This window comes from Larimichthys crocea, chromosome XIV (assembly GCF_000972845.2).
Source record: "Larimichthys crocea isolate SSNF chromosome XIV, L_crocea_2.0, whole genome shotgun sequence".
Taxonomy (NCBI): Eukaryota; Metazoa; Chordata; class Actinopteri; family Sciaenidae; genus Larimichthys; species Larimichthys crocea.
The window spans coordinates 519,245-545,778 of record NC_040024.1 but is presented as its reverse complement, the minus strand read 5'-3'; the positions used below and the strand labels follow the sequence as shown (position 1 = coordinate 545,778).

The 26,534-nt window shown below is 41.5% G+C and overlaps 2 protein-coding genes across 3 annotated transcripts in view; one reads left to right on the top strand and one right to left on the bottom strand.

Annotated features, from left to right (window-relative positions):
- Nucleotides 1–9,836, bottom strand: part of focad (focadhesin) — a 44,331-nt gene extending 34,495 nt beyond the window's left edge. The window contains exons 1-5 of the mRNA XM_027288015.1: nt 9,752–9,836; nt 4,399–4,470; nt 3,451–3,525; nt 2,145–2,299; nt 314–412 (exon numbers count right to left, since the gene is read on the bottom strand). Coding sequence (XP_027143816.1) covers nt 314–412; nt 2,145–2,299; nt 3,451–3,525; nt 4,399–4,455 — 386 coding nt within the window. The 5' untranslated portion in view covers nt 4,456–4,470; nt 9,752–9,836. The remainder of the gene's footprint in view (nt 1–313; nt 413–2,144; nt 2,300–3,450; nt 3,526–4,398; nt 4,471–9,751) is intronic.
- Nucleotides 9,837–11,761: 1,925 nt separating this feature from the next.
- Nucleotides 11,762–26,534, top strand: part of mllt3 (MLLT3 super elongation complex subunit) — a 49,176-nt gene continuing 34,403 nt past the window's right edge. For both annotated transcript variants that reach the window (XM_010741222.3, XM_010741221.3), the window contains exons 1-2: nt 11,762–11,904; nt 12,635–12,815. In XM_010741222.3, the coding sequence (XP_010739524.2) occupies nt 11,893–11,904; nt 12,635–12,815 (193 nt within the window). In that variant the 5' untranslated portion in view covers nt 11,762–11,892. The remainder of the gene's footprint in view (nt 11,905–12,634; nt 12,816–26,534) is intronic.

Sequence of the window (26,534 nt, the reverse complement as noted above, 5' to 3'; positions counted from 1 at the left end):
GCAGTAATGTACTGCATGGTTTGAAGGCACACTTAGTCTTACCAATCCTATTCACTGAATTGATGTAAGGTGGAGGTGTACCCCGCCAACAATGTCGCACCAACTCCCACCCAGATTCTCAGCATGTTTGCAACTAAACTGTATTAGTCCAACAGCACAGTCCCATCCTGTATCACGTACAAGAACTCCACTGGCAAAACTACATGTGTAATATAACAAAACAACAGCAAAAACCAATATCATAGTAAACTGATTTTATTATGCTACCACACACTACACAAGCGAAGGCACTGTGTACATGACAGAGACTGACCTGATGGAGTAAGGACAGGTGAAGCGGGTTTGTCTGTCTCTCTGGTCTGCCTGCATCTGTAGCAGCCGTCCAATGACCTTTATCAGCCCCTGGACGTTTCTGTTCAAGTCAAAAAGAAGACACACAGAATGTTTAAACACAACGACACAGGTGTCTATTTAAAGGAATAGTTAATGAAAATATCTCATTTGCTGAAAGTGAGATGAGCAGATCAGCTGATCTGTGTGTTTAGTAGAAAACGTCAGGATGTTGTTGTCTGGCTCTGTCCAAGTTTAAATATACACCTATGATATATCTCATTTGTTTAACTTGTACACAAACAGAAATGTAAAAAAATGAAACTCCACTTTGTGGAACTATTTCTCGTCTCAGCTTTAAAGTGAAAAAAATAAACCTGCAACCATTTTACTCTTGGAAAATAAGCCAACCCGACCCAAAAGTTCAGCGCTTCCTTTTCAGACAATATGAGGACAATAATTGACTTCGTTTGACCGACAGAGTCCTTTAAAACATCATTTTAAAAGCATCTCACAGGTCTGCAGAACATGTGCCTGAAATCTCCAATCTCCAATTGTTTATCTGTCAAATTAATGTTTTCAAGGTCAAGTATTAACTTTCATTCACAGTTTTTAAATTTCTTAAAGTAAAATTATCAAAAGAAGTTTGTTTTGTTGGTAACGGTATTGTGTAGCATTGACAAATCCAGCCCTAGCTCTGCTATGTTGCTGTAAAAGCATTCATTAATATATTTTCTTTAACAGGTCCACTGTGTCAAATCTAGGTAGCTCTATTTCCAGACTCTGGCATGAATGGAATATTACATGCATAATTAGGTTTTCATTAGTGTATGATCACCTGACAACAAGACTCATTATGTTCCTGTGACATTTGAGTGTTTTTGGGGGTGGATGTGGTTTAGGAAGTAGAGCTCCTGAAGGCTGTGCCATTGGAGTGTGAATGTGATTAACTACCAAACTGATGAGGAGTTGGCACCTTGCACAGCAGTCAGTGTATGAATGTGTGCATGAATGGGTAAATGAGATGTGTAGTGAAAAAGTGCGAACGGCTGACAGTCAGGTCCTTTAAAACTGTATTAACATCTTTTTTTGGCCATTTTGGAGCAGCGCAGCAAGGACAAAGAAACAACATCTGACATATTATCACTATAAACAGCTGTTGTGGCGAACTTGTTAGCAAATCATGGTTTATTTATCGACACAGAGCAGCATTATGATTTAGAATGTTTGTGCCCGTCTTGTGAATGCAAGTAAATATTCTCTAATAACTCTTTTAGCGCTGACTTGGTCTCCACCAACTCCTGAAAAACATATCTGGCTCAGAAGAGTAAAATCTTTGGGCTTAAAACCAAAACAATGGGCTAAAATATTCAAAAAAATAAAAAATTCTGCAGAGTGGTTATTCTCTGTGGATTCCTCATTACAAGTGACTCCTTTCACAGACACATAGTCATTGATCTATTGTTCTTATAGAAATATTAAAAATGAGTCCCACCAACCATTGTAAAAAAGGTCATTTCAAATGCTGACTCAACATTTTCCATATAAGATGAGTCATGTTACGTTGAATAGAAAAGGTCACTTTGCAGTTGACTTGACTTGATCCTCCTGCTCTGATGGTCGGGACATGAGAACAATTAACGGATTCACGTCAGCAGAGAAGGCATGGACAATGAATCAGTGTCCTATTACTGAAACCTTGTTTATTCTTCTGTATAGAGGCGCTGTGTTCCATACAGTGTTATCTAACTCAAAGGACAATTTAGATTTATTAAATTAAAGTGTTCAGGCACGATGCTGTGTGTTTGGTGTACCTGGCAGAAGGCAGGAGGTTGAGGACACTGTTGAGGACGTAGTGCAGGTCGGCGTGGCCTTGATCCACGAACAGCACAACGGCATCACAGCAGGATGAACGCACCAGAGCGTGGTCACTGCAGCACTGCTGCCACAGAGACTCCAACGCTGGACCCTGACAACACAGCAACAACACACACAACTCAAGATCTGAGGCCAGATTTATAGTATCCGTCAAAAGTTGGGACACACCTTCTCATTCTATGGTTTTCCTTTATTAGGGTTTCTGTGTAATTAGTATTTTTTGTGTTGGCTTACAGTAAATAGTCCTATTTAACTACTCTAGTAATCCATATATTGGCAAGAACCACTTAACTAAGTAAAGAGAATCAACGGTCCATCTTTACATCAAGATATGAAAATCTGTCAATCCAGAAAATATCAAGAACTTCAAATGCGTCTTCAAGAACAGTCACAAAAAACAATCAAAGTACAGAGGAGAAGTTCACAACAAGTGGAAATCTGGACTTTGGTCTGTTGAGCCAAATTTAATTTTTTTGGTTCCAACTGCTGTGTCTTTGTGAGATGCCGAAAGGTTGAATAGATGGTAGCTACAACTGTTGTTCCCACCATGAGCAGAGGAGGTGGTATGACAGTGTGGGGGTGCTTTGCTGTGGGCAATTTTTTCAAAATTTAATTTGTTTTGATGAGTTGGCCACAGAGTGAAGAAAAAGCAGCCAACGAGTGCTCAGAATATGTGGGAAATCCTTCAAGACTGTTAAGCTGAAACTACTCCAAGCTACAAACTCATGAAGCTCATTGAGAGAATGTTAAGAGTGTGCAAAGCTGTCACTAGTAATTGTCTAAAATGTGCAATTTCATAGTTCTGATGTCTTGAAATAAAGAAAAAACATTAAATGAGATGATGTGTACAAACTTTGACTTAAGTGCCATTAAAAGAACTTCACAGCCCAGAAGCAGAAAATGGTTCTAATCTGTGTGGAGTTTCCTTTCACAGACGTATAGTCATTGATCTATTGTTTATATATAAATATTCAAAAAAGGAGTCCCATCAGCCAAAAAAGTCCAATCGTTCCAAAATTCTGACTCAACCATTCCAAGCATATCAAGATTGGAGCCATTGTATTTTGAACAACTTGGTTCTTGTTACAAGGAAGTGACTAACTTTTTGAAAAAGTTCCAAAAGTTAGAACAAACCCTTACTGTGTTAGCTCATGTCCAGACATGATGTTCACATTTAGGAGTAAAGAATCCATTTCACTGAGCCTTTACACCAAAAAACAGATTGTTATTAAAGTAATTCACCTGGGTGGAAGACTGTGTGATTTGTCCATTTGGCCCTTTCTCCTTTAGTACAGCAGCAACAAGATTTCTCACCGTCTGGAAAACAAAAAGCAGGACATCGTGTAAATAATCCTCAATAAAGTAAGGAAGGTTTTTCAGAAGGATCTTTCTATTGGTTTGCTGAGCCATTTAAAAAGGTCAGATTTATGGGGATCTAATTACAGAATATGGCAGAAATATTCAAAACTTTATTTTCATCGTTGAGCCTTTTACATCAGGTCTTCTTCGCTTGTTGAACCACCATGTTCTACAGTAACAAATTGCTTCCAGATAGGGCTTTTCATATTTTTTTGCATGTTTCACAGCCAACAGGAGAGAGAGAGGCGAGGGGGTTGCACTACTAAACCTTACACACTGTAGATTTGAAGGGGGGGCACCTTCCTTCCTTCCTTCTTGGTAACGTGACAAACCTGTCTCTGGTTGAACTCCTCAAATGTTTTCTGTCATGAAAACTAGTCACTCTGAATCTATACTGACCACCATTCTGTCTTAGTAGTTACATAGACATCTGACAGAGAAAGATTTTAGGTGGAGGTAACAAGTGATAAGAACGCAAGAACTCATTTGTATAACCGACGACTTTATCTGGAAACCCGTGCTATAGCTGGAGACAGTGCACAGATGTGCAGGGTGGGTGGACCTGGACCTGTTCAGTGTGCTTCATCAAGATCTGGGTCCAGCAACAAACAGATCCAACACCTCATACAACTACAAACTGTTGTTGTACATTTCTGTTTGTGTACAGAAACCAAGATACGAGGTGTTGGGTGATGGGTTTTTGAACGTTGGACAGACTCGGCAGGCTAGCAGTTTGCCCCTGCTTCCAGTCTTTATGCTAAGCTAGGCTAGATCTTTTCCCAACTTCCCAACCACGTGATCGTCGAGTCAGACCATGAGTCAGTAGCTTACCTGGGCTTGTATGACGGGGCTGGGGAAATCAAATCGTGTCTTCAAACTCTCCGTCATATCTGCCAGTCATGCCTGAGAGCAGAGAGAAACGCCGTTAGAAGAAGTTCACAAAAGTTAATGACGGTAAAAAGTGTCGTTCTCTTCCAAGAACTCAACGTTCAGTCAGACAACACTACAAAAGGAAACTTATTCAGAGAGAAAGCTCGGTGCTAGCCTTCTTTTTAACTCAACAATATCACATATCACAGGAGTCAGCCTTTGAAACAAAAGCTAAGTGACGCAGCCACCTGTTGCTTCGTAGCATTAATGGAGCAAACATTCCTGGGACAAGCACTGCTTGGAGGTATTCAGACACTGACCCTTTGAAAGCCGATCTCTGCCATGCGTTATCAAATTATTGCCCTGCAGCCATGACATAATTTTGCATTAAATTATTCACAAGTCATCGGGATACCTCACCCACTCACACTAACTCAAACAGGTTGCTAAGCAGATGTGTGGCCCATCTCAGGTTGTCTCATTAAAGGCTGACAATATGCCGTACAGGTGCTGACCACCAGCTGTCTGAGGCCTCCACACACTTCACAGCTGCTGCTTCAGGAGGCAAGATTTGACTGAAATAGGTCTGCTGCGCCAAGTCACAAAAACTAGACTGAACACTGGTATTCAATACACTAAATCAAATTGAGCCCATTTTGGAAAGATAACTCATTCTAAAAACTAGTTAATTGAGCCCATTTTGGAAAGATAACTCATTCTAAAAACTAGTTTATTTTTAAAAAAAAGGTTAGGGTTAGGGGGTTAACCCTTTTATCTTTTACCTTCCTTCTTACCTTTTTTACCCGATCTCGGGGAAAGTAAGAGTCTTTTAAAGTATCTTTTATATTTTTTTCCCATGTGCCCGTGCCCTTCGCAAAACTTATTATAAGCATTGTGTCCACTTACACCTAACCCTAACCCTTATTTTGTTGAATGAAAAATACAGTCTGCTGGAAAATGTGTAGATTTCTTAAAGTAAGGAATCAAAAAGAAAGTCATGTTTTGTTGCCAGTAACATAAAGTGGCTGATATTTTGTCTTTTCAAAAGCCAGAAGAGGTTTTAAAAAGGTGTCCTTACTAATGTTAGCACTGGACTGGAAACTGAAGGAACCTAAACTCCACAATCGTTTGGTTTGTGTGCAGGTCAAACAAACACGATACGACGTGTTAATGAGTGACCTGAAGAGCTGTCGGAGGTCTATTTTTGATCTGTACCAACCTGACACAGCGGTTTCTCTTCTAACGGTGAGCAAGAAAGTGAATTTCCCAAAGTGGTGGAACTCTTTAATGCATCTCCCATAGCTGGATTAATTTCAGGGCGAGGCCAAGAGAAATTCTTTTATACTATTCATTAATTGGTTGTTCTATAAAAATGTCAGAAAATGGTCAGAACCTCACCGAATCCATCTTAAATTGACTTGTAAGATTTTCAGTATTTTAGCACTGGGTCAGTGAATTCCATGAAACCAACATGTGTGTGTGTGTATTGCTTCACGTGTGCTCAATTATCTTTGAGTCATTTGTCAAGGAGAAATGCCAAACCATTACTGTTTCCAGCTTCACCACTGTGAGAATTTAGTTTTTCTGTGTTTATGATTGTATATTATATATCATATCCGTATATCTATATTATGGATTGTCGGTTGGATAAAATGAGACATTTAAAGACAACACCTTTGGCTTATAGAACTTTTTTTTTTACTATTGCTACATAAACAGATATAAAATATCAATTCATGTATTTAAAACATACAACAATCCACCAAACAGGTCTTTGAAACATTGTGATGAGTGTTATTTCCTATATTATGGCATTTAATAGAACAGTAATGAATGAATGATGAATAACTAAAAAGAGAAAAACACTCAGTGGCGCTCAGAGAAGAAAAAAAATGATTCAATGAAGTGAAGAAAACTGCACAGATCAAACCTTTTGGGAACGTTCCTCTAACGTTTGTCTGTCAATCAATGTCTGTAAACCGATATATTGGTTTAACATTACTATAAAGACAGGGAACACGAGCCTGGCGTAGCCTCCGTCACCCCCTCCCCAAACACAGACACCCAACCCACCCCCCACTGCTGTTATCTAACTGATAAGCCAGCCTGCTTTTGCTGTACTGTCCACCGCCCTGCTCCTGCACGCTCCACACACACTGCCATCAGCTCCACGGCCACATGAACAGGTAAGTGAGCAGCACCTGCGACTACACGACTAGAGTCCGGACTGATCGAGAGCTCATTTACTGATGTTTGTAGAGAGAGTGTGTGTTCATCCTCAACTATCTGCATCTCACTTGTGTATCTAGCATACCTCAGCCTAGAACTTTTTCAATTAGCTTGACAGGAATGTGGGAGGTGGATGTTTGTTCTTCCATGAAACTTATAACAACAGCTCCGTCATCACTTGTCATGTGTTACAGTCATACATTTCAAAGTAACTGTCCTCTTCTCTGATTAAAAAACTGTCCATGCTCAGCTGAACCTCAAAGAAACTAAAGAAGTTTGTCCAGCACGTTGTTCCAGTGCTTTCTCCAGCATATTTACCTTACAGCAAAACAATATAGGCTGGCCTGTACTGCTAGGTCTGCATTAGCAATAGAAGAGAGGACAATGCACCGACAGTGTTGAGCCGACAGTGCTTTAGAAATGACACCAGTGAGGCTTTACCGTGTGACACTCTGCTGCTGTGAGCTGCACATGCCGGGCGGACACATGGGATTTTTGGTGGCCTTTCAGGTGGCACAACACACACCCTTTGACTGCCGAAACCAAAGCAGCACAGAGCACCCACTCAGTTAACGCCACAGGTTTGACCTAAACTGGTTAGTTTAGAGGAGGACTGAAACTAATTATTATTGATCAATCTGTGAATCATTTACTCGATTAATCGATTAGTTGTTGGGTCCAGAAAATGTCAGAAAATAGTAAAAACATCAGAGGAAAGCAGAAAATATTCACACTGACGAGCTGAAATCAGACGATCTGTTTTTGAATTTTCGAAACCATTAATTGATTATCAAAATAGTTGACGATCAATTTAACAGTCGACAACTTTTACCTAATTATCGCAGCTGTAGTTAAAAGCTAGTTTTGATTAATCAGTGATCACTTCGTTAGATAGGGCTGGTTGATCATTGTTTAGTCATGAACAATAAATCAATTCATTGATCAAAAGAGGATTCATCAACAGCAATTCTAGTAATCTATTCGTTGTTGTTTGTTAAGCAGAAATGTCAACATTCTCCAAATCTACAGTCAGCTCTGAGGAATTATGATGGGCACTTTTAATATTTGTGACTTTTTACAATGTTTGATGTTACAGGTTGGTAACATAAAGGTATGCATACAGTTATCAGCATGACAAAGACTCAGTTCTCTGTCAGTTATTCAGCGAGGTCTGAACACATCAATGGACAGCCAAAAGGATGCACCCAGCATAAAGTTCAAAGTAAAAGCACACAAAAATGTTTCATATACAGCTAGAATAAGTCACAAAATACCATCACAAACGCCAATAAAAGTCTTTTTATCAGGATATATTTTATCATTTTCAGTTATTTAGTCCTACAAACTCCACAAACAAAACTGAGAGGACGTCGACACAGCTTCGACAGATTAAAGTTACCACGTGGAGTTTCTGACCACTAGTAGCGCTGTGGAGCAACGTGTTTATGAGCAGGCCTGTTTATTTACATCTCTCACACACACACACACACACACACACAAACGAGTGACCTGACACCATAGACTGCATATAAAGACGGACAGCGCGACAACTTCAGGAGTCAAACCAAAACATCTCAATCGCCCCCTAGTGGCTAGTTGCTCACATTAGATTAGATAATTCAAAGCGCATATCTAATCAGTTTTAGGGAAAGTTCTATCAGGCTGATGCATGTTCACATTTTTGAAGTTATGCGTTGACATAAAAGGGGTGCAAGCTATCTATAACAACATTAACACATTTATCAGCTCACTTGGGGTCAACGATTCCATTTAAGACGTGTGAATGGTCAGGAAGTAGTTCCATGTTACACTATTTTTAATTATTGTTATTATGTCTATACGGTGGGTTAACTGAGCTGGTAGTTAACATTTCTGGACAGCATTAGTGCACACACACACACACACACACAGACACACACACCTCGATTGCTTTCCTTTATGCCAGCAGCTGCTGAAACAGTTAAAGTTGTTCTCGACTGCCTGGTCTAGAGGGAAAGTGATTCAGGTCCATTAAATCTGTACGGCTCTGCACAGGGTTAGTTCACTCAGGCACAAACCTAAATTACAAACATGTTCCCATAAAAAAAGCACGACTGTAGTGTGGAGTTGTGTGTGTGCAGCGGAATCTAAGGGAACTTCAGTGTTCTCTGTGCACGGTGACGTTCAGGTACATTAACATCAGCCATAAAAACAAGTCCCTGTAATGTAAAGACGTCCGCTTTAAGTTTGACTGCTCCTAAAGTCATTTTTGTAGAAAACACTGGAACAGTCTGGAGATGGGTTTGTGTGTTTTAGTGGGTGAATGCATTGTACAGCTCTTTGGTGACCCATGCAAGCAGGTAGCACACATCCAAATGAAGAGATTCCAAAAAATCTATATAGTTTCTGTGGCACAGTCAGCACAGAGCATCCAACATGGTCACACACACTGACTCTGACCAATCAGAGGTCTTCCTCCTGACAGTGTGACTCTTTCATGCTACCTTACCTACACACCACATGACACATGATTCCATGTCCAGCAGTGAGTGATGATGCTGCAGATCACTGCATCTCTGCATTTTAGCACCAGGTTGTTGTTATTTTTCTGTTAAACCATGTCCTCTGATAGATCATATTCATGCCGAATTAAAGTATGCTCCCTGCTGCCTCAGATGATGCCTTCATCGGCGTTCTGTGCGTCGGAAAACTCTGCTAATAAGTAAGTGAAGGTTAAGTTGGCGGATTTTTCAATGGGGTTAGCAGCGGCGCGGTGCTGATGCTGGCTCCGTGTCGTGCATACAGAAGCTGAACACAGACCTCAGGCAGACAGGCGTCTGCTACATCTACAGACAGTTCATATTATTATTAATATTCAGAATAAAATGAAATACAACCAATAAGACAGCAGATGAAGTTAGCAGAGGCGGCTAATGACAGCTATCAGAGTCATCAACACTGAAGCTAAAGCTGCTCGACAGGAAGTGGACTCGTAGTAACGCAGACCGTTACACTGTATGATAACGTTACTGCAGCGCTCGGAGTCACATGTTAAACTCTCTGTTACCAGTTTATAAACTTCTGCATGTTGATGATCAAACTTTACCTTCATTCATCCAGCCTGCCAAGAACGCGCATGCAACTACGGCGAGCGTCGAGGACCAAAAGCGACAGAGAGCACAAAATCAAACACAAACACACACACACACACACACACACACACACACACACACACAGCTGGGTTCATAACGGGTTGTAATGCATTACAGCAGTTAGACATGTGGATGTATGGAAGCCTTTGGCTGCCCGCCTTCAAATTTTATAATCAGATTTTATAATTAATTTTGTCCCATTTGTTGTTCAATTTGTCCCCCATGTTTGTCCCATTCAGAGCTCAGCTTTAACCCCAGTGGGCTGCTAATAATAATCAGAATAATAATCAAAATACTTTAATATTTTTGTTACAATACTCCAGTATATAAACAAACAAAAACAATTATGTAAACACGTAACCATTTATTAGGAAAAAACAACACAAAGAAAAAACACGACAAAAAGAAAGAAAAAAGATAATAACACACAATACTGAAGGAAATTAACATGATATCATTTAAGTGGGAAGGTGTGAAAATTATAAAGAGCTTTATGTTACATTGCAATGCAGTGATTAGTCCACTAGAGGCAACTCAATTCTACACACTTGGACCTTTAAGTTTTTATTTTGGTTAGATTATAAATTTTTTAATACATTCAATTGAACACCAGACGTTTTTAATCTTTAACAGATTTAATAGTTGGGAAATGGGGAAAAATAAAGCTTAATTTTAAACAAATTCTTACATTTAAATATTGACAATAACATAAAGACTTCAACAATAGTAACATGTCATTTCAGCTCACATGTGTCATGACAGATGTGTTTTTCTCCAAACGTGTTGATCACATTATTTTCATCATTTATCTTGCCAGACACGTAAACAATAGAGAAAGTTCAGAGTGGACTTTACAGGAAACAACAATAACAACAGTCATAATTTTCATCACACATGAATTTGCCGTTTAGCTGCTTTTCAGGAACGTCTCGTGGAAACTGTTGAACACGCTTCATTCGCCGGTTTCCTCCTGGGACGTGAAGGCAGCATAATTACAGGACGCTTGCGGCCACCTGATTGGAGGGCCGTATATCTGCTCTTCTCTCATTGGCTGTTTACGTCTCGTGCTCTGCCTGCAGCCCCAGCGGGTACACCAGGCTGCGCGTGCGCTTTGCACTCTCAGCGTGGTTAAGAAACTGAATTGAGGCGGGGAAGTACCGGAAGTGATAGATTTTCACGCTCAAAATAAAAGAACGGAAAATAATGGATAAGAAGAAAAGAACGCAGTACGCACGTAATGAAGCTTGACTTTATCCTTATCCCACAGCAGTTTGGTGGTAGTTAATCCAAATTCAGATACAGGAGCAATGATAAATATACACATTAAGAATGTTTTTATCTGTAGTCTCAGTCAATCATGAAAAGTAAGATCCATCCTCCTAAACCAAAATATAATAGTGTGTGAATTTCCATGAAGGCACACACCTGTGTTCCAATTTTCATACCTACTACATTGTAACATTGCAACCTTGTGACGTGGTGGATGTTCATATGCTGAAGTGGACTTTGTATATTATATCTATATACTGTAAATGTATATTTCATTCTGACCACTTTTTTCCAACACTTAATGAATTCATAATTTACCCATCATAATTTTATTCCTGCCATAGCATTCATGTTGTATGGATGGAATTACACGCAACTAAAATTAAAATAAATTAAATTAAATTAAATTAAATTAAATTAAATAATAAATAAATGCTTTTTCTTTTTTTTAGTAAACACTATGTATTTAGACTATATCTTGACACCGTCTCAAGAAAGGGCATGCACTCACTATTTCTAAAGTAGTATGTGTGTTAAAATATCATGACATTTTAACAGACATCCTACCTGTAAGCATTGCTTTCTTAGTATCCTGCACTTCAGAGAAGTCGAGAGGCACCGCACTGCAGGCATTTTATTTTGAAAATCCGCAAAGGAACGTCTCTAGGTCAGTGCGCGTGATTGACAGCCGGCGAGCCTTTGAAAGTCTTGAGTCTGACTTGAGTCCAGGAGAGACCATGTCCGCCGTCATAGGCAAACTGTACTCACCTCTGCTCTCATTTAAAACTCATTCTCCATGAAATAACAGTAACGCGGGGCCTCAAGGATGGCCAACTCGGTGAGTAGCCGGTTGGAGGATTTGCTTGCCAGCCCGGTGTAACGGAGTGTATGTTTGGACGCGGAGCTGTTTTGTGACACCGGAGGAGTCGGTGTGTTTTTTACTCCGTAACGAGGATTTTTTTCGAGCCGTACAGCTAGCTAGAGCCGATACGTGCCGCTGTGTGCTGAATGAACAGCGCAGTGCAGAACTCCGCTCGGAAAACGGACACTTGAAATGTTTCTGCGCTGTGCGCTAAAAACGCGTTTGTTAATGCTCAAATGAAGAGTGTTTCTGAAAGGTTACTGTCCGTGTTTGAGTTCGGCGTAATGTTACACTGAATACATGAAGTAACGCGTGGACGGGGGAAGATTCCAACTTTCTCGTGGGCTTTTCTCGTTATTTTCATTTCATTCTGCTAAGCCGTGGAACTGTACCCGCGGGTTCAGAGCAGACTCATGTCAGCATTGTGAAATCAGTGGGAATGTTTTCACTTCTTCATGCTGGATTTACCTGTGGATTTTAAGCTGGTAGTCAGAAGTCTTAGTGCAGGTTCTGCAGGTGTTTTCATTAAATTAGCACATTTTTGAATGGAGTCTGGCCTGACGCTCTCCATGCAGCATTAAAGCAGCATATCACAGCTCGGCTAGGAAAGACTTCCACACTCTGTCACCCACGTGCATTGTTCTGTTTCCAACCTTCATCTTTTCTTGACTCTGAGCAATAACCCAACATCTTTCCGCCTTCACAGGGTGCTGTTCAGGTGAAACTAGAACTTGGTCATCGTGCCCAGGTCAGAAAGAAACCCACTGTGGAAGGCTTCACCCACGACTGGATGGTGTTTGTCCGAGGACCGGAGCACAGCAACATTCAGCACTTTGTGGAGAAAGTAGTTTTTCACCTGCACGAAAGCTTCCCTAAACCAAAAAGAGGTGAGGCGACGACAAGACCTTTTGTTTCGTGTTTTCTTTGGCACTGTTTCCTCAAAGCAGTGGGGTCATGCAGGAAAGGGGGGGGGGGTTCAAAGCCCCTCACACCAGCAAGCATCCGCAGTGCTCGTGTCCCCGTGTCTGAACTGACCTCTGACATCTGTGGCAGAAAAAGTGAATTTCCTTTACCGCTTTCTTTGGGGTAAATCCCAGACGACGCTCGTGTGTCGGTCAGAGCTGCTCGTTGCAGTGTAAAGGTGAAGCAGTGACAGGTATGCTGCTTTTGGTGGGATGCAGCTTGCTTGAAGAATTCTAACGGTTGATTGACTGCAGCTCTGGTGGGTCTGATAAAGTCCTGGTTGCAGTCTGAGTCAGACTGTAAGGGGCCATCTACATGAATGTGTCTATGGATGGATGAGTGTCTTCTGTGTGTTCTGGTTGGTTTGTTTGCAGTCCCGTCGTGTGAATTCTTTTGCTGCAGACTGGTCACCAAAAACTCTAAACTGTCCTTCAGTAGTCGAGTCTCGCTGTCGGGCCGCTGTTCTGGACCGATGACTAAAGATCCCTCGTGATCGTGGGGTTTTCTTCTCGGGCAGCCTCACACGGTGGTTCAGGTCTTCGTGGTCCAGCATGTTTAGGTGTGTGAGGGTAAAAGAAGGGATGGGATCAGATATCCTCTGGTTAAGGATTTTTAGTTTGAGTTCAGGCTTGCGATCAGTTCAGTGTTGATTCCCCTTGTTGTTCCTCTTGTTGATCAGCACCCAACATGTTCTCGTCTTGTTCAGCTGTTAGTTCCTTTTTTCTTCTCGTTGTGTCCTAAAATAAATCTGCAGTTTTCTCTGGCGTTAAGAAAAGTATGGTGATGAGTGTCTGTGAGATTTAAAGGAATTTCCCCCAAAATTCAAATGATTACTTGAAAATGAAAATAGTCTGCAGTTATTTCTAGTTTGTTTAAGTTATGAATTCATCGGCTCGTCGTTGTAACTCTGAATGGATGCCTGAGCTTGGAGGTATTCAGAGGAGTCATGAGTCTGGCTTCAGTGGACAGTTTTGTCGTCTCATGGTTCTAATCTGCTTCATAAGCATAATTTATTGTTTATATATGGAAAAGGCATAAAATATGAATATCTGTTAGTAACATTAGACAAAAATATGTTGTATATGTAAAAAAAAGAAAAAAAAATACTGCTCTGTGTCTACTTTGATTCCATTTGATTTTTCTCATGAATATTTGCATTTGGTATTTTAGTTCTGTATCTGTACAGGGTGATGCAGGACTGATTCAGATTGTTTTTGGGATAAAGCAGAATATTTGAAGAGATGTGTTTCTGATCATCACAATTAGTCACTAGATAAAATAATCAGTAGATTAATCCATATTGTAAATAGTTATAGCCCCATTTCCATGTCCGAACAGATAGAACAAGTTCTTTGTTATTTTAAACTTGAAACTTAAACTTGACTTCAATCTTTTAAAAAAACATTTTAGGATCTCTGGAACTTTTTTAGGGGCCCAAGAACTTTTTTTAGATCTCAGGAACTTTTTAAGAACGCAGAACACTTTTTAGGAGCTCAAGAACATTTTAGGGCCTCAGGTACACTGTTGAAGTCTGGATATTATACTTGCATTTTGACCAGAGGTACCTGCTTCTGAATGTCGTTTGTTTGCTACAGTTTGCTGCAGAAACTTTTTTTTTTGCAATTGTTCCTGGATTTTATTTCCAGGGACTGTTTGGTGGAAAATGGCCTTTACTGTCCGTGTGTTCTGGCTGAAACCAAAGCCGTGTACATCTGTGTGTAGTCAGCGTACATCTACTGTATGCGACTTTGATAAATAACCGGCTTAGAAAGTGATGGGCCTCAAAGCTGTCAAAGGCTCTGAAAAGAACGATGTGTTTAGAGACAGGCCCCGTGCACACACTAAGTTTGAAACTCTACACTGTATTCATTTCCCCCGGTGCCTCCAAGCCGTCTATAAATCAAATTCCTATCTGCTGATATGGAACCCTCAAAGCTTAAGTTTCTCCTAAAAGGCCTTTGATTACAAGGCACCAAATGAGATTTGGCCTGTGCACACCTCATCCCCTCCGCTTGTACTTTTTGTGCTCCAGCCCAATCTTGATAAATGTGATATGTGGCTGGAAGACTGAGGCCTAAAGCCGGGCAGGAGAATACTTAACCCTCAGTAAGTCTCCCGCGCTGACACATGCCATGAGATCTTTCTCTCTGTCTGTGAAGTCTTTGGGGCCCGTGTGTTTCTACACGGTGACAAATTGTGAGCCAAAGTGCTTCCTGATCTGTTTGGATCTTCAGATGCTCCTGAGAGCTTTGGAGTTGAAACACAGCCCGGCCGTAATAAATCACAGAGAATGGATCTAGTGTTTCATTTGTGAAAAAAGTGCTCAGGTGAATGGAGCATTTTGTTACAATTCATCTACCCACAAGTCAACTCTTTGTCCGAGTGTTTACATTTAGCGATTGTGACACACTGAAACATACTGCAGACTTGATTAGAATCAGTAACGTGAAACCAGAGCTACCTTTGTGTGCTCTGACAGACTTTACAGTCCAGTTAGATTGTGATGAAGCATGCTCATTTTCCTTCCTACCTGTCCCATGTAGTCCTGCTGAGTCCCTGTTCCCACCTCCGGAGGGTTCTCTCTGCTCAGCACATGAGAGACGGGTCCAATATTTCTATTTGAAACATGCAGAACAACAAAGATGGAGTCACTGTGCGTAAAAAAAGTGACGCTTCAAACAATTAAACCATAGACTAATTACTCAGCAGCTTAATGTTTCAAGCACAGCTGCCTAATGCAAAGCTGCTTTTCTTCTTCTTTTCTCAGAAAAAAATCAAACTAATATTTGTAGAGTTGATCAAGAAAAAAACATTTGGAGACGTTACCTTGGACTCTTTACACATCCGTCACTCAACAAAAGAAATCATCTGAAAGTATTTTCAATAAGAAATTAATTGTTGCAGTCATTGTTCAAGCAAAAATGGTCAAATATTCAGTTTTCAATGGAAACTGCAGATTTTCTCTGTCACATACAGGATGACAGGAAATAGATTTATCATTGTGGCCGTTAAGAAATTGTGAATTACATTTTAAAGACCAAAAAATGTGTATATCTAAACATTTCATCAACTAAATGATGAACTGATGAATAAAATATATATATTTATATTTGCAAAGGGGCGGAAAGTTTCCGGTAAATATTTCCATCAAATGTCTGTAGCAAGTTAGGCTGGGGAATTTTGGAAATATTTTTCCCAACTATATTTAAGTTCCCTGTTAAGGGTCAACCTTCAATTTTGTAAATTCCTGATTTATTCCCATAAATTCCTGTTAATTCCCATTGAAAGTTTCCTGAAACTTTCTGAAATAAACCTGCTGATCACTTTTCAGTTATTCAAGGTGACTTCTAAAGAATAGTTTTATTCATCCTCGCAGATATTCACCTTTCAGAGAAGCAGTGGAACTTTGTGCCCGAGGAGCTGCAAACTGACACCATTTAGTTTTTACTTTATCAATTATTCAAATGATCAGTTATCAAACTATTTCTTCATTTTCTGTTGGTTGATGATCTGTTGATGGAACAGAAGTGACCGGCCTGCTCTGTAAACGTGTTGTGCTCTCTCTCTAAACGGTCCAGCAGGTCCACAGCTGGCTGCACACATGCAGGAAGTTTTGGGGTCACTAGCGAGGATACTCACTCTGTCTCTTTGTGTGTTTGAGTCCATTCTGCAGCTGTTGATGGTGACACTCTCCTCACCTGCACGCCTCAATCGCGTTTAAACATGTCACAAAGCTGTCAACAGAAGCTGCACGTTAACATTCTGCTTTCAGACCTTTAGAGATTACAGTTTACTGCTTTTTTTGCTTTCTGGACAGCAGGAATAAGTGTGCAGTGTTAGGGAAGTGGCTATTATTGGTTCCATGCTGTGTAGCCTTGGAAACCTGATATTCAGTGTGAGGAGTGGGATGGTACTGGGAGAAAAGAGCCCGTCTCAGACTGAATGCACTGGAACATTTTTACTTCTCTATGTTTCACCTGGTTTTGTCAGAGGCCGTTCTGGCAGCACACAGTCTGAATCCATTTTCCTGAAACTAAATTAAAAGCTCTGTGCGCTCAGATACCTCCACCTGGATCCTCCCTTTACGTAACTGACAGCGGCGTTTGATGGATGGAGGTTAGCGGCATGAACTTAGCGTCATGATTCTGCAAGAAGGCTGGCAGCAGGAAAACGTTTGTCACATGGACCAGAGATCCCCTGACGGCCTGTCAGGGATTTCAAAAGACTCCTGTACAGATTTAAAAATCCATCATCACCACCTGGTTCACCTGCGGGTCTAATGTTAGAGGCGTGCACTGTTCAGATCTGTGTCAGCCGCGCTGCGTTTTGTAAAGATGCTGACGACAGGTAGGCTCACATGACACGCCGATAGGATTTCAAACGGCTTCTGTGCATCGGTTGTTTCCTTAATGCTGCAGAATGCTGTTCGTCTTATCGTCACGTCATCGCTTCTCTGAATTACCACACACACACACACACACACACACAGTGAAACATAGAAAGCAGTCAGAAAGAGAAAGTGATAAGAGACGCTGAGCGTAACTTCCTCCCGCCCGTCCCGTCCTCCCACACTCTCGGTGATTTGTTGCTCGGCTCAGAGAAGCTGCCAGACACACATTTAGATTAATGACGAATCAGTCAGTAAAGCTGCCACCGCGCTTCATTATTGCCATGCGGTTAACGGGCCAGCGTTGAGGCGTCGCCATGGAGACGGCCTAATGGCAATGCCATCCGAACAAATGGAGGTAAAGAAGCTCTTTGGAACCAGTAAAGGAGGGAGGGGGGGTGTTATTTTGGCAATAGGCGGCAGCGGCTCACGCTGCTTAAGCACCTCATTTGGAGCCTCGGCTGCCATTTAATCTACTCTGGAGATGGCATCTCTTCAAAGGTGTTTGTGATATTTCAGACGATTGTCACTTTTACGGAAAAGATGTAAGCCGGCGTAATGGGAAAGGAATGGGCTCGCTCAGTGAAAGAGAGATTTGTGATGTGTGCAGCGCAGGAAGGATACACAAGAGCTGAGGTTCTTTTTTTTTTTTTTTTTTTTTTAAGGCCGAGGTGCCTTTTTGTTACACGGAGAGAGAAAAAACACTTGAAAGCAAGATCTTTTTTTTCCTACTGGAGGAAAGGGGGTGTGGTGGACCCTCAGCTCGTGTTTATCCAAAGCAAACCTCTAATATCTTTATGACGGCTTGGCATACATGAATATAAATTGATAAAGTGTTGAAATATAAATTTGGGATTTGAAAAATTTTAGAGGAGAAAGAAAAGAGAAAATGTTGCCTTATAAATCATAAATGGAGGAGAAAAAAAACAGTTATTTTTGAAAGATAAAAACATGAATCTAGCGGTGGGGTACGGTGTAACTCCTGGACGCTCACAGCAGTTTCTACTGGGCAGAAAACCACGATGCACACATGGTCTAGATGTTTCCAGAAAAAAAATATCCATCTGTGATAAAACAACACTGACAAATGGTTCAGTCCGATCCACCCCCTCTTTGTTCAGTGTCACCGAAACTTACTGGAAGACCAGAACCCAACACGGCCTGGCTAACAGATCACAACTGTCCCACTGCCAGCGCCATCCCAGTGGGACTCTTTGCAACGCACGCTCCGCAAGTGCCAAGACGCAGTCCTAATTAGAGTTCATGAGGCTGATTCTCCAGTAAATATTTGATCTACAGGGCGGACCAATGTGAAGACTCTGACTGAACTTCCTGCAGTGATCAGTTCAGGACAAACACACACTCACTGTTACAGCCACATTACAGTCACTCCTCTCCTTGTCTTGAGGATGAGCACAGGCACATCTGTTTAACAGCAGTAAGTCATTACCTCATTTGTTCCCATTAGGAGAGTTTGCTAAGTGGCTGTGGTGTGTGTGTGTGTGTGTGTGTGTGATCCCATGAAAATGATTGTAATTGTCTCTTTTTTTTTTTTATGTATCTATCGTTTTCAGACGGGCCGTCCTGTAGGCTTTCTGTTGGAAACATTGGAGAAGTAGCTGAGTGCTGCTCTTAAAAGTGGGAAAGTCATAATTCATGTTTGTTCTTGATCCTGGAAACCTTTTCCACTTGAAAAAAAAGTGAAATGTACTGTCTGAAAATTAGGGTTGGCACCTTCTAGTCGCTCGGTCAATACGGTTTAATAGATCAGACCTATAAGTCACAGAGTCGGAACACATAAACTTGCCCAAACTAACAGTGCTGTCCTTGGCTCTGAATAATTGGACACAATGTCAAAGAAGAAGCAGAATGTTTGTCCCCAGAGGACAGAGCAGCCTGGCTGCATGTGACCAGACTTCAAACTTGAGTTTTTCTGTGTTTTTCTTGCTCATTTTGTTGTTTTTAGATGTTAAACTTTGCTTGTGAGCGGCTGAATCTGGTTGAAAGTCGAGCAGCGTTTTCTTTGGTCGACGACTGAAAACACGTCCAATCAAGTGAAAGTCGTCTGTGTTTTGAAGTGTGTCGTGGGCTCATTACTGCTCCTGTGAGCTGAAACATCTGAAGCGGAGTGTGATCAGCATTTACACTTGGATGCCGCGTGAAGCTTCAGGTTTACACCTCCCGTCATGAGCTCTGCAAAAAGGTGGCCTCAGAGACAGAGAATCACTTACTGAAGTCAAACTACACAAGCACAGTGCAGGCAGGAGGAGTATCTTCTTTCCTTTAAAGAAAGGGAGTTCTGTTCTGTTAGCCAGATTGGCGACAGTATAACATGTGTACACACACACACACACACACACACACACACACACACAGATTGATGCATTAATGATTGGGCCAATATGTTAGCCTCTGGCCATCTCCTGGGCTCTGTGGAACACTCGCATGAAACCTTTTAACTCCCCTCATCCTCCGCTCAGGCTTAATTTGTGGCTTGTGTGCACATACCACATAAGTCAAGTCACTGCAGTGACCTATACATAAGATACAGATCCTCAGGCTGAAATATGTCTCAGAAGCTGCGCTGCATTCCTTTCCTCTTTGCTGTGGCTTCGCTAATGTGATCTCCCTAAGCTCCGATGATACCAGTATTGACCTGGATCTGTGGCACAATGGATGCCACCACCGAGAGCTTAAGAAGTGATTCAGAGATTGCTGATTTGAGTCCCGAAAGAGTTTCAGGGGGGCAGTAGTAACTCAGTCTGTACGGACTTGGCTTGGTAATTGGAGGGTGGCCGGTTCAAGTCCAGCATGGACCACCACGTTTGACTATTTTTCTACCCTTGCAGGAGATGAAAGATGCAGTCTGCGAATGAGCACCTATGGCACAACCTTCTAACTTTATTCATGATTTTGGTGAAACTGGATCAGATTTTATTCACAATATATTTGCTGCTTTTCCCTCTGATGTCCTCAGCCTGCTCAGCTCCAACTCAATTAATCTGCTGTTAGCAGGCAACAGAACCAGACTCAGCAGCCGGACCGCACCAGGTTCGAGCACAGCCTCCGAGACAAAGAGTAAATCAGGTTTAGGCAAAATTCTGTGAATTTTCCAAGTTGGAAATTTTCCATGGGAATTTATGGGACTAAACAGGAATTTACAAAATTGAAGGATGGCCCTTTTAACAGGGAACTTAAATATAGTTGAGGAAAATATGTTTTAGCATAATCTTGACTAAAACAACCAGATTTCATGCAGGTCCACTTGAATATCTGCTGTTCCTCAGTCACATGCACATAGCACACTGCTTACTGCAGGGCTATTGAGGCCACGACCCCTACCTGCACGCTGTTGAAATGTTTTTTAAATTGTTTTATTTTGCATGTCTGCTTATGACAAAACAAAATGTTTAGATTTATGAATGTTTGGATATGATAAACTTTGTTTAAATTACCCCCAGTTTAAAGAATTCCCATTAATTTCCGTAATTCCCATGGAGTTTCTGATATGGAATACAGTTGTCCCTCGCTATGACACGGTTCACCTTTCGCGGCCTCGCTGTTTCTCTGATTTTTTTTTTTTTGTGTGTAATTTTTCAGGCTTTTTTTTTTCAGCGTACTGTACAGTATGAATGCGCATTGTGTTCTGCATCCTGATTAGCTAAGGGAGTACTATACTAAATGCGTTCGGCTAGCCAGATTTACATAAATGTTCAATCGCTAGCAGTGTGACTTGCGAAAGTTTGAACTTTTAGAGTGTTTAATAAGAGAGAAATGTGAGAAAATGTTAATGCCTGTCTGAGAAAAGTGTATAAAAGTGTGTGGTTAGGGGTTTTACGGCCTTAAGACAAAAAATGGCCTTTGTAAAAAATGAAGCTGATTACTTCACGGATTTCGTTTATTGCGGGTTATTTTTAGAACGTATCCATCGCGATAAATGAGGGACCACTGTATTCCCAAAATTCCTGAGCTTAACTTCCCATGGAATGTTTCCTGAAAGTTTCTGGAAATTTACCAGAAACTTTTCATCCCTTTGCAACCCTAAAAACATTACACCACCGAGATGATTTACAAACTTTATGATGTCAAAATTGCTAAGTAACGAACCGCTAACTGTTGTTAGCTCAGTCAGCTAACCGAATTGACTCAATCCCTCGGTGCCATGAACCAAACCCACCTCGGTAGGCTACTGTATTACCTGCCAGACTGGCCATGGCTGGTTTTGGTCGTGGTGTTTGGCGTTTCAGCTGTGTTCACTGGAAGGTAGGCGCTAACACCAGCTCACAGCTCTACCTCCAGTGCATAGTGGTGGGGGTGTAACACACACTCGCTATTGGCTACTGTAAACGTCAGTCAATATCTACAAAGTCCCATCCTGTCTGTTCTTACAAGTAGTACGCAAATATCTGGAAGCAAATGGCATTCTGCTTGTTTGATGTGAACTTGAAGTAACAGAAACCAGTCCTCCATATTTAGATTCTCTGCCATGTAGACTTTCACTGCAGATTACTTTTATTTAGTCAGCTAGATGAAAGGGAACCGCCTTCTCCCTGAACATCCAAGAAAAATGGCTGAACTTCCCTCAGAGCCAGCGGACAAATGGTTTGTTTGTTCACCTCTGTTAGGTTTGTCTCACTTCTGGATAGAAGGGACGGCGTCAGTCAGGAGCAGGCGGTGTTCTGCTGATACAGAATGTGCAGAAATGCTCCAGGATCCACTTTAACATCTCATGAGCCCACAGAACACACATCAAAGAGGACCGGACCAATTACTGCGATCCAGCAGCTGGGACTTTGTCTACAGTTGACACAAGTTCCAAACAGCACTTTTTAAATCGGCGTGTGCATCAGGGACTAAACACGAGGTTGCCTGTGCAGTGTTTTTGGGCTGAAAATATCCAACCCTGTGTGGAAAAGGGCCCTGAGACCCCCGCCTCTCCCCCACCCCCTCTCCCAGTGTCTGGCAGAAATCAAAGAGCTGCAGGAATTTGCCAGTAATTGTTTTACGATTCCTCAGAAATCATACCTACTTGTATAGGTGAACACAAAGAAAGCAAGAGCCATGAAAGCTCCAGGCTGGCTGCTGCTGCTGGCATGAAAGGATGGGGACGGGGAAGGGGAGGGGGTGCAGATAGACGGGGCAGCCACCACCAAATAACAGGAACTGAGCTGTAAATGCCGGCTCTCCCTCGGTTCAGTCAATGAAAGGAGGTTGCAGGAAGTGGTTTATTGAAGCATGGTTTATATGAGCTGTCTGTTGGCAGCTCTTTCACTCCTTTCTCACTCGGCCCTGCCATAAAACATTTGTCTTTTATTTACAGCACCTCCACACACACCAGAGCTGCAAGATTTGAGTCAGGGATCACTGAAGGAGCCGTGCTCTCCCTTTTCATCAGTGAAATAAATGGAGGCAAAAGGTGAAATGATTTGGCACGACTCGCATCAGCTGTTACTGTACCACTCTGGTACAGTGGATTAATATGATCTATTAGTCTATTGACAGATAATAAATCACATTTGAGTGATCGTGGAAGCCGTAGCTCACGTAAAATGACGGAGGATTAGCTTCTTTTCTGTTTTACACAATCGTTAATTGAATCTTTGGTTTGGTTTCCACTTTTCAGTATTCCCTTGATTCATAGATTATGACCTGTTTTTATATTAATATTAGGATGCGCATGTTATCCTAATAACAAGGAGCTTTTGATTCTATGTGCTAAAGATCAGCTAGAGGCTAAATTCCACTCATGGAGTTAATCACGGCCGTTCTAGTCAATGTTTCAGACCCCACTGGAAGCGCTGTGGTCCGGTTCAGAAGAATGAGAATACACATTTTTGAATTTATGGGACTAAACGGGAATTTACAAAATTGAAGGTTTGCCTTTAACAGGGAACTTAAATATAGTTGGGAAAAATATATTTTAGCATAATCTTGACTAAAACAACCAGATTTCATGCAGGTCCACTTGAATATCTGCTGTTCCTCAGTCACATGCACATAGCACACTGCTTACTGCAGGGCTACTGAGGCCACGCCCCCTACCTGCACAGGTGATTTCTGTACCTGGACCACACTTTAGAGCCCAGAGCACACAGAGACTATTGAAGACACACATTTGAGCTCGTGGACTACATGATATCATTCAATCAAAACAATTGGGGTGCATCTGTTGAATGAAGTTATTGTGTCTTACGTTGTTATAACTGGCAGGATTTCTGTCAAAAGATGGCTTTGTAGTTTTTTTGTTTTATCTGTTTGAGCATTGTCTGTCTGATTCTGTACTTCCACTGTATCTGTCTGGATGAGGAGCAGCTCGGCCAAAGCTAACTTACTCACAAGTCTTCATTGTCTTCGGTTACGCTCCAAAAACATGATTCCAAGTGGTGGAATCTGTTGTTTCATGTTGGTGCAAATGGGGAGAAGTTAGGCGTACTTTGATGTGTATTTTTCTTGGATTTCCTGCTTAAATATTTCAGCTGTTGCTCTTCATCTGTTCAGCCACAGTGGCTTTTGTTGGCTGTACTACAAACTAGAAATGTTTGTGTCCCAAATTGCCATGCTTCTCCTTTTCTTTTCTTCAAGTGAAGAGGTGGTTAATATTAATATTAATAAGCTATATATTTTTTGCTTAAGAATGGCTGCATCAGTACATTAGCCGGACACTTGTCTGTCTGTATGTCTAAACCTCATGCAGGTCCACTTGAATATTTGCTGTTCCTCATGCACATAGCACACTGCTTACTGCAGGGCTACTGAGGCCACGCCCCCTACCTGCACAGGTGATTTCTATAATGTTTTTTTTAATTGTTTTATTTTTTTATGCTTTTTTAAAGATATGATACAGTTTGTTTAAATTGCCCCCAATTTACATTTAATTCCCATAAATTACCATAATTCCCATGGAGTTCAATTTGGAATATTCCCAAAATTCAGCTTAACTTCCCATGGAAAGAAACATTTTGTTCCTATGAAGTGTCTTAACCAGTGACCCAATTTGCTGTGGATAAATATTGTTTTTGTTTGTCAGTGAATTCATTGTTAAGTCTGTAGTTTCCTAAACTCCAAGCTGCTGTCTTCAGGTTATCTATAGTGAGTTTAACTGTTTGAACTTCAGTTTTATTATCAATTAAAAAAAATTTAATGTTTAATTTTCAAAGAACTATGAAAACCTAATACACAGATTACATCTGTGTTACTGAGTACATTCATGCTCCCCAGAGGATGAATGAGTACAGGCTAAATTACCAGTTAAATCTCAGCTTTGCAGGCAGAATATGTGAAAATCTATTGATAGTTTATGATGAGATGACTCTTTTACTTTGAACAGTGTCATAACTTTTCCATACACCCCTCAAAGGATCTGAGAAGAGTTGAATGTGCAGTGTGGAGATCTTGCACAGCTGTATGCTAACAGTCTCCCCTCAGCAGCATGTCTGTACATGTGAGGTCTGAGGAGGCTTAGCCTGGTGCACATATGGACAAACCAGGGCTAGTGCAGGTGGAGCAAGTTCCCAGGCACCACCCATAACCATCTCTACCTACACAGTGTTGTTACTGTAGCCTGAGCAATACTGGACTTTTGGGGTTAATATTGCTTTCTTGTTACTTATCTGTTGACATGCATACCGATACATCTGTGATAAGTTAATATCCGCACAGCCAATTTATCAGCCTAGCTCTGGTGATAGCAGTGATTAAGAAAATAACGTGGTGGATCCTGCAGTGAGGAGTGCTGCCAAAAGCAACATGATTAGTGTTAGAAGTGCAGATGAAGGCGAGCTCGGCAGGTTTGACACCATTTATGCTGTGGTAGATATTCTTTTTAATCGAGAGTAATGTGGGCAGTGCAAATCAATTTTTATGATTTGTGCATCAGGTATCTAACAGAGCAGTGCAGAAATGAGCTTATCACAGATATCACACATTGTGTTATTTACAATTGTTGCCAACAATTCACCACTAAAGATTTGTTTGAGGTAGTTTGGAAACTGTCACGACATTTTGGTCACAATTAATAAGGTCAGATTAATCTTCCACACTGTCTGACAGTATCGGCTTGTTCAGCTTCTCAATGAAGATGGGGGAGCAGTGATTTATCAGCTACCTTTAACGCAGTTAACCATCGCATCCTCCTCTCTATCCTCTCAGACATGGGCATCTCTGGTTCAGCTCTTTCTTTGTTTGAGTCCTACGTCACAGGGCGTTTGTTCAGCATGTCCTAGCTTGGACAGTTGTCCACCTCTCATCACCTCACCACAGGGGTGCCACAGGGCTCGGTGCTGGGGCCCCTTACATTTGCTGTCTACACCACCTCCCTGCGTCTGATAATCCGCTCACATGGCTTTTCCTATCACTGCTATGCAGATGATACCCAGCTCTATCTGTCATTTCCTCCTGATGACACCTCGGTCTCTGCACAGGTCTCATGGATAAAGGCATGAGACCAGCTGAACCTCTCAAAAACTGAACTGCTGTATACCATGACACCAACATCAAAATTGACTCCCTATGTCTTGCCTTCACCAGGGTGGCAAGAAACTTAGGAGTTATCATTGAACTAACCTTCTCCAATCATGTCGCCTCAGTTGCCCGGTCATGCCACTTTGCACTTTACAACGTCAGAAAAATCAGACCTTCCTTAACTCAACATGCCACTCAACTCCTGACACGAGCTGTGGTCATTTCAAGACTAGATTACTGTAACGTCCTCCAGCCTGCACAGTGAAACCTCTTCAGATGATCCAGAATGCGGCGGCACGCCTGGTCTACAACCAACCCAGAAGGTCACATGTTACCCCACTGCTCATCAAGCTCCACTGGCTACCTGTTGCAGCCTGCATTAAATTCAAATCACTAATACTCACCTACAAAGTTATCTCCAGTACTGCACCTACCTACTTAAACGCCCTTATACAGGCATATGTTACCTTATATCTGTTGCGCTCATTCAGTGAGCAACGCCTGAATCTGCCACCCGTTCGCTCAAGGCAATCCAGACTCTTCTCGTCTGTTGTTCCCCGTTGGTGAAACGTCCTACTAGATCCTACCAGATCAGGGGCATCTCTCTCTACCTTTAAAAACCTCCTGAAGACCTCTAGCTCTTCAGAGAGGACCTCCTCTCCAACACTACCAACAACTGGACATTATAAATCTACCCCTTTATGAATTGTCACAGCACTTACTGCTGCACTAACACTTTCTTATCACACTGTACCATGACTGTTTCCCTTCTCTGTGAGTCGCTTTGGATAGAATC